At 38.6% G+C, this 9,255-nt stretch overlaps 1 protein-coding gene across 1 annotated transcript; it reads right to left on the reverse strand.

The window, feature by feature from the left end:
* Positions 1-844: 844 nt before the first annotated feature.
* Positions 845-8,940, reverse strand: LOC120306900 (SPARC). Its single transcript, XM_039340928.1, has 6 exons — positions 8,786-8,940; positions 7,885-8,005; positions 5,490-5,623; positions 5,229-5,377; positions 3,290-3,438; positions 845-1,604 (listed from the first exon to the last, which is right to left on the reverse strand). The coding sequence occupies exons 1-6, from the start codon at positions 8,840-8,842 to the stop codon at positions 1,576-1,578; spliced, it is 639 nt and encodes a 212-aa protein (XP_039196862.1). The 5' UTR covers positions 8,843-8,940; the 3' UTR covers positions 845-1,575.
* Between the last annotated feature and the right edge of the window lie 315 nt (positions 8,941-9,255).

Genomic DNA, 9,255 nt, shown 5'->3' on the forward strand with positions numbered 1-9,255 from the left:
TGGTAATAAAGTTGAAAGGGATCTTGGAGATTATCTAGTCCAACCCCCTGCTCAGGCAGGAAACCCTCTACCATTTCAGACAAATGGTTGTCCAGTCTCTTCTTAAAAACTTCCAGTGTTGGAGCATTCATATAAGTCTGCAGATATGCCTCAAGTATTTGAATCTTGGCAGAACCAATTTTATTCAGCAGTATCCAATGATCAGTGTCGATTATTGTTCCTGTGTCATACTTCACTATGGATATACACCTATCAAATGGCTGGGTTAAACCATCATGCCAAACTATAATGCGATTTGTTCGCTTTTGGCTTGTGGTCCTTTGTGAACTCAGACATTATATTTTATAAATCAATTGGGATTTATATAATAAATATAGTTATATAAAGAATGAAATGATGCAATTTGCAAACCAAATCATTGTTATCTACCCAGTGTTCAAAACTAAGAGTCTTTTAAAAAGAAACGTTAGCCTTGGATTGCCCATACTTCAGCAGCATTGTACAATCTTGTATAGATAAGATAATTAAAAGCTGAATGAACATTTATATTCATATGATTTAATTATATTTGTTTTGCAAGTAAAATATTTTATTATAGAGGGAATCTTTCCCAATTAGTAAGCAAACTCAAGAAACATTTGAATGCTTTTTACACTATAACACATAAATTGAAGTTTTAGTAGCACTATCACCAAGGGCAGAATTGAAATTTTCATCTGAAAAATATGAATAGAGATACAGAGAGGATATCATATTCAGAGTCATGTGCTTTGTTGTGTCAGAATGTGTTTCAGTTAATAAGTCATTGAAAGAGAAAGACCCAGTAAAAACAGTCACAACCAAATTTTGATAAGCACCAAATTTAACTTTTAAGACATAGAAACACAGCAAAAAGCAATACAGTCACTGAGTAGCTGTGAAGCAGAAGCATTTTTAACTTTTTATTTTTAAAGGGTGGAAGGATGAAAGGGTTACAAGATCTTAAACTTTCCAATACTTCAGTTGTTCTGTGTTTATGTTATTTTGAATTTGTGCCCAATTACTGTTACATTCAAAGAACTGTTAAATTTACAAATTCATCTTTCTGAATTTTCAGTTCTGATCCATCCTCTTCCTTGCCATTCCCACTACACAATCATATAAAATCCAGGTTTCTTAAACTTTCATAAAACATTTGCAACACTTGACTTTGTAAAGCCCAGTCTCTCCACACATTTTTGGGTTTATCTTCCTTTCTTGCCTTTCTTTAAAATTAGGGGATTAATAGTCTTGAGTCTATCAACTAGAGCCAACTTAAATAGTCTAAGGAGTAGAAAATTGGAACAGATTTTTTTAATTACTGTACTAGTATCATCAAATTAAAAGGTCAACAGAAATGCACAATGGGTGTGTGAGCAAAGTGATCTAGTGGTATAGATTAAGCTACTATCAACTTTCTGTCTTGTTTTTTTAGCACCGTTAATGTATATGTTTAGACCTATATTAGCACCTTGTCCCCGATAAAGAAAAAACACTCTTCAACTTGTAAAAATGGAAGAACACAACTTGTGCATACAGATGAAGAAGCTGCTAAATTTAGATGACAAGATCCTTGTCAATGTCCTCTGTAAAAAGAAAGAAAGGAAGACGTCACGTAAGAAAAAATGCTTACTGTCACTATCTTACACAACATTTATGTGATTCAGTTGCCTTTCCTAGGATTTACATTTGCTGTTATCTAAAGAACAGTCTTTTCCAAACTGGTACCAACCCGATGCAGTGGTTAATGCTCTCAGAATTCCTACCCCACTGTGTTCAGAGTTGTAAAGAGATATCTGGAGGATATTAGCTTGGAGAATAACGCTATAACAGTGGTGGCGAACCTATGGCACGTGTGCCAGAGGTGGCACTCAGAGCCCTCTCTGTGGGCATGCATGCCATTGCCCCAGTCCTAGGCCTTCAGCTGGGTTTTATAAAACCTTTTTGCTTTAGGCCTCCGCCGCCATGTGCAAAAAAAAAAAAAAAAGGTTAAGTCAATCAATCAATTTCAACTTCTCGCAGGAAAAAAAAAAGTTCTTGCAAAGTTGAATTGATTGAACTTTTTAGTCCCACCCAGTCTGCCGTTACTACTGCAGCCATGCTCACCCAATGGACCATGCCCACCAAATGGGCCACACCACCCAATGGGCCACGCCCACCCGGCACCCGACGATACATAAGTGGGTTTTGGGTTGCAGTTTGGGCACTCGGTCTCTAAAAGGTTCGCCATCACTGCATTATAAGCTATTTGGCTAATAGACTGCTGTTTTAGAAAGAGGTTTTTAGAGCCATACTGAGGAATAGGAATGCTTGGCTAGTTAGAATACAGAAGAATGACTGGTGAAAAAATGTTGAACCTTTAGAAATTCTAAAGGTATATATGATTCAGTCTTACTATTAAAGCTAAACAGTTTTAGCTAAGCAAGCTCCCTAATATGGTTACAGATAGTCTCATTTAGCAACCAGAACTGGGAATACTAACTCGGCCATTAAGCGAAATGGTTGGTAAGTGAAATTGTGACTTTGCTTATGATCTTACTTCAGCTTTCCTTTGTTTTAGAAATCTATGAAGGTCATAAATATGAGGGTGGTTGCAAAGTTACTTTTTCATTACTGTCATAACTGCGAACAATCATTAGACAAATGAGGACTGCCTTTATAAGCCAATTATATATAAGGTATTCTGAATTTCTTAAAGGAAAGCTGGGATACAAATGAAGAAAAATGGTCTTTAAGAGCTTCAGCCAATTCCAATTAGTTAATTCAGCTAATTAGTGATCACTAAAATCAGTGTTCATTAAGAGCATCATCACTTATTCCAGTTCATAAAGTTTCTCAGGTTGATATTCTATATACACTTATCTAGAGTAAGTTTCATAAGGCTGACACATTTACTGCTGAGCAAGTATGCTCAAAATTGCACTGTAGATCAGCAATTTTCTGGACAGCTAGTCTTCTAGAGATTTTAGAATTAAGGCCACTTCTCCTCTCTCCCTTTTTCAATTGTGGTCAACATAGATTGCATTGCACTCACGTCAGAAGCACTGAGGCACTTTCTGATTGAAAAGATTAGCAAGTGACATCACCATTACTCAGGGGGATGACCTGTTGGGAACTACTGTCAGGTCTCTGGCAGTAGCTGGAATGAAGTACGTGGGAGCTCAACCCTGCTCCACAGAAGCACACCGGTCTTGAACGTGGCTTGCCAACCCAGTGTCCTAATCATCTGAGGTACCATACTCCCAAGTCAGCACAGATATGTGATACTTACTTTCCTTAATGCCAAAGCAGTTGGCCCATTCTTCCAGAGCAATGTATTTGTCGTTGTCTAGATCACATGTCTCAAAGAAGCGAGTGGTGCAGTGCTCCATAGGGATCAAGGGAGCTCTAAGTGGGGCCAGTTCAGTGTGGGACAGGTATCTGAAAGGAATATCAAAGTGGGCACAATTACCACAACTCCAAGAAATCTCATAGACAAGGCATGCATGATGGTTGAAAGAATCCCCAGCATAGTTTCATTGCATAAAATTACCGAGCAAGTAACCTGGAGCTGGAAAAGCATTTACGAAAAAGACAATGATTGCACCATTTTGCTTTACACTTCTGCCTTATAATCTTTTTTATTCGGGAGTTCCGAAACATTTTGAGCATGAGATTTGAGCAGATGATGGAGAATATACAACTGTGCTTGGGAAGTGTTGGAGAGCAATCCTCCCAAGAGGGAGATTAGTCTGGAATTGTATGTGAATATAAGAGGGCAAGGTCTGATACCCCCCCTCCCCATGCCTTTGAGCCTTATTTACTCTTTCCCAGGTCAAAGTTACCAGTCTGGGGAGAATCCTGTGGAATAGGAATAGAACAATAAAGTAGCTTCTTTGAACTCTACAAGTGTGGGCCTGCTTGTCTGTACCTGACAGGAGGGCTTGGGAAATAGAAGAAAGGAAGAATAATGAATAAGATAGAATGGCAGGATCAGGGTTGAATCCCTGAAATTCCTGTCAAAAGTTACCATCAAAGAAAACAAGGCTAAGATTTTCAACTCATGTTCCCCAACTTCTCTTCCGTAAGAGAGCTGAAAGTTTGCTATGTGTGCTAGGCTTACTGGATGCTTCACTAATCACTTTCCTTTTATTTCTTACTCAAAATGGGCAATTTTGCAGCAACACTGAAAAAGGACCACAGTGAAACTGAAAATAATTCAGTGTTGTGGGACAGCTTGAATAATCCTGAATAATAACTGGCATTAAAAGAGTGGACTGAAATACAGGAACGTAAAGTCAGTGTGGCATGGTGCTTAAAGTATTAAGGTACTAAGGAAACCGAGATTCAAGTCCATTTCTGGCTACAACTTGGGTGACTAAGATTCTTGCCTCCCACTCTCGTTGAGAGTTCAATCCTAAGCAGATGTTTCTGTTTTAGGGTGCAAAGAAAAAATATCTGCTGCAAACTCCACATAGAGGTCAGGAAGAGCAGTAAATTCTCAGCTCCATCCAGTCGCCCAAATTCTACCTCAAATTAACAGACTGGGGGGGGGAAGGCATAAAAAGAAAAATTAACTGTCTATATCTCCTATTATCTTGCATCTTTCTTCTTTTATATGTTTCACTTAGATAATATATATCACTAAGCCTTCCAGAGTATAATGTGCAGTTTCCTGTTCTATGGGACAAAGAGTTTTCCATTATCTCTTTTTTCCATCAACATCTTTACAAAGAAGCTCCTTATGATGATACCTTAAATATTTTATGCCTAATCTCAGCTTAAATATTTAAAGGGTAAATGCAGTCTGCATTGGATCCTTTATAGTCTGGCATCAGACTATGTTTTATTCCCTCTATATATTGTGATAAGATCTTCAAACATTTTTAAAATGAAATACATCTCAGGATTTGAAAAAAAAATCCTATTTAATTATCCTGGAAAAAAAGCACTAATCAGTTATAATGAACAACTTGTCATTATTTGAGAGCAGTGTCTGATTTTTTTTTTAATAGTACCCTAACTCACTGATTAATTTTACCTGTTATCTTATTTGATTTCACCTGTAATCTCTAAACTAAACTGGAGTCTTGATTTCTGTTTCCCAGGTGAATGTTTTAGCCCCACCTTGCTAAAGGCTAACCAATAGTAACCAAGGTCTAATTTTGTTAATGAGCTAATGGGACTTGTCTATACCAAGTTTCTCATAAGCCAAGAATAGCAGTATCTACCCATCCACAGGATGCAGGTCTAGCTGTCCAAATTGCCAGTGCACAGGGAAGATGTACATGTTGTAGTTCTTCTCAAAGTCACGGGCCAGGAGTTCTACTGGATGATCGCCAGCTTCGAGACGCTTCTCATTCTCGTGGAGCTTCTTCACCTAGTCAGCAAAATATAGCGTATGTGTGTGGGGGGAGAGATATTGATTGCACCCCTTTATAAGAAAGGCATCATAAACTGTGGGGCTCTGCTTAGGTGTGGCTCTTGCTCACCTTGAGTTTCTGCTTCTCATTCAGCAGGTTGTTGTCCTCATCCCGCTCGTACAGGGTGACCAGCACGTTCTTCAGCCAGTCGCGCATACGCAGAGGGAATTCAGTCAGTTCAGTGTCAAGGCAGGCAGGAATGACTGAAATGCAATCAGAGCCCCATCAGTCCAGGCACAACTTATTAAAAATATAACCCAAGAGCTATTGTATTCAGCAGCAGACACACTGATTGGTGTTTTCCACTGTTCCCAACTAATAAATGGCAGAAAGGCTATTAGAGACCAGCTGCAATTCTGTGGTAGGGCAAAGATGCTACTGCTTTGTAACTCTAATTACATCCCCTTACCTCTGCAGTTGATCACATTGGCATTGTGATGTGCAGCACAATCCTTTTCCCACTTGTTTCTTCTACCCTCTATCACCCTTCCAACTCATTGCTCCCTTTCCCCAGCACTGTTGCACCATTTAATGGCCATTCTGGTCAATAGTTTTTTCCATGTCTGTTAATGATGCTCCATAACTTCTACATTGCAGAGAGATTATCTTTTCAATTTTCTCCAGACATTATTTTCAGTATTCTGAACCAGTCTGAAAGGTATTTTAGAGTTGAATTTAGCAACCTACAATGATACTGATTTGACCTGGCTTTTGCTTTAAAAAAGGTTTAAAGATTTCCCCTTTAACTAAAAGTCAAGGAATAGTAATAAGTAGGAGGTGGAATCTAATACTCCAAGTCAGAAATGTAGTATTAAAGTCCATTAAATCTGAGCGATTCCTGAAATTCTTTTCATTTCATGGGATACAGATTTCCAAAGCTACCATTCCTTTCTTTCCCAAGAAAAACTGTTTGCTTTAGAGCAATGAAACCATCCTTTTCTTAGGTTAATTTTACTTTGGAGAGCCTGCCTGCCATGACCACCCAGATCCTAGTTAATGTTTCTTTTATCACACATAAGGGAAAACCCTCAACAAAGTTGCTTGAAAGCTGCTTTTACAAGATTCCCTCTGCGTCACTGATGACCTTTGAAGCCTGTGTGTGTGTGTGTGTGTGTGTGTGTGTGTGTGTGTTTAAATGACTTTCCCTTTTAGCCACCTATCAGAATAAATGGTTTACAAAGCATCAGACAATTGCACCTAAGTGCATATGATTAAAACCATGAATTGTATGTGTATGTGTGGGGAAGGGGAATGCTAAAAATTTACTTGCTTTATTTGTAAAGGCAAATATTAATTCATGGAGTATTAGAAACTCTGGGGACAATACACTCACAGTTTGAAAGGGAATGACTAAGCACTGATGTGTTGGCATTGTCTGTGCTCAGCTACTGGCTGGCTGAGACTGAGCAATCTCAGTGGCTGAACATGCTCTCTAACTCCAAACTCACACATATATGGAACACACTAAGAGAAAGAGTTACACATCTGCAGACATTAAGAACAGGGAGATGTTGCAGGTTAACGTTAAAGTATGTTGAGGTCAATTAGCAAATAGGAAGATTGGTGATGTGGTCAATATCTCTGTGTTAGCTGTAGAGGCTGCTTCTTGATTTAAAATGAAAGCCATCGGTGCCAAAAGTAAAAAAACATTCTACCAATGAACATCACGGTGAAAGCATCTTTATTGTGCATGCTCTGTTCTGACCAGATGGAACTCCACTCTAATGGTCCTAAATTTTAATTGTGAAAATAGCCAGAAATATCTGTGCCAAGGCTAAGTAAGGCTAGGAAAATATTTAGTGTCTAATAGTAGTGTTATAACAATCCGGAACACTATAGAGATAGACCTATAGACAGCTATATCACAATCACTGCTGTGTACCAATTGTACAGGTAGACATACAAATATGGACGACAACACTGCATTTCTCCTTGTATTGTACAGTGAAAAAGCAGTGATTGGGTAGGGCTAGGCCCTGCCTGTCTCAAGTCTGCCCAAGTCTATTATATAACCTGACAATGAATTCAAATGGTTGAGATTGGGGAGAAGTTGAATGCCATGCTTTTAGGCTGACCAATGGACTCTGCTACTTGAACAAAGAGAGAGAGAAAAGTCTTTCTGGCAATATGCACAATGACCTTTATAAAAATGAATGAATGGCGGGAAGGGGATAAGGCTTAACCTTTAGGAACTATCGCTGAATAAATGAGCTAAGGAAACAAACTGTCACAATCAAAGAATAGATTAAGGTTAGATTTCAACATTGGACGATTTATCATTTTCCAACTGGCACAGAAAACCAGCAGGATACCCTTTATCCAAACCACCCATGCACTCCGTGTTGATTATATATGGCCCCCATGTAGTTCCAAATTCCTTAGATTGCAGGAATGTCAAGTCCCTAGATTCTGAAAGAATTTACTTTCTAATTGGACTGTTCCACTCTTAAGGATAATAACTCACCTTTGCAAGGTCCAATGTAATCCAGGTGAAGTTTGTGTCCTTTCTTGGTGCCCTCCAAAGTACATTTGGTGGCAAAGAAGTGGCAGGAGGTGTCATAGGTCTTGTTGTCAGTACCACATACCTTTGCAAAAAAGATTATTGTGTTAGAAAAAGTGTCCAAATGGACCATGGTCTTTCTCCTACTCCATGACAACAAATCAACAAGTCTACTCAGATTAAACGTCAACCTATCAAATTACATGACTCAAAATGCAATTGGGACTTTTTTCAAGGACTAAGCTCACATTCCCGAATTCAAATAAAATGGAAAGTTCACTGATGTCACTGCATTTCCAAATGATGAATGGTCTTTCCAAAGAGCTGCATACTGTATACATACTAAAAGAGTATGAGGTTCAAGATAGACATTTGTGGTGGGTCACAAAACAAATCCCAAAAGGTAGAGTCAAAGTCCCCTAATGTTGCCTTCTGTTATTTATCCAACACAGAGAGAACCACTGGTAAGCACTGCCTCCCATTCTCATCTGCCTTCTTCAATCTATAAAGATGGAGTGATGATTAAAAATTGCAGATGTTCAGAAATGAACAGAATTATGTACTGCCAACCAAATTGGCCTCCATTCATAATCTTACCCTGCATGAGCCCAGATAAATCCTCCTACTATGATCCCTTTTCCTCCAAAGCTAAAGGACAATCCTCCCCATGTTTCTTTAATAAAGGCAGAACTGGTAGTAGCCTATACAGTAATTACATCAGCTTTCATTGGGGAACCTGACATGCAATTCATTACAATCTTGAATATGTAATTATAATTCAGCTTCACTATAGTTGAAGTAGTTCTTTTTTCTTTTACTGATATATATTTACTCAACTTGTGTTGTTTCTAAAGTTTTTGCTTACCTTCTCAAACACTGCAGTGCTGGTTGGGCAGCTGGAAGGATCTTGGCATACACACATTGGAGTGTTGCTTTCATCTACTTCACAGACTTTGCCGTGTTTGCAGTGGTGGTTTTGGCAGGGGTCTAAGGAAAATCAGAGAAGCCACTTTAGAAACAAAAAGGGGCCAATGCTGCTTCACAAAAATTGAAGGACTAGTCATGACAAAATCATAGCCACCACACTCAGGCTTTAGCTGGCTCATCAGATGCAGGAGAGTCTCCTAAGAATGTTTATGCAGGAAATTGTGAGGTCCAGTTAAGTTGTTTGCATTTATCACTGATTGGAGCAACATGGAAACTACCGGAACCAATCAAAACCAATATGTGGTTGTCATGAATGGTGCAAATTTTTCTGTGAGAGTATAATTTTATTGTCTCCCTGTATTCTCAAAAAAAGCATCTAACGTAGGGTTCTCAAACTAAGATCCTCCA

This window comes from Crotalus tigris, unplaced genomic scaffold (assembly GCF_016545835.1).
Source record: "Crotalus tigris isolate CLP2741 ecotype Arizona unplaced genomic scaffold, ASM1654583v1 scf7180000017754.2947050, whole genome shotgun sequence".
Lineage (NCBI taxonomy): Eukaryota > Metazoa > Chordata > Lepidosauria > Squamata > Viperidae > Crotalus > Crotalus tigris.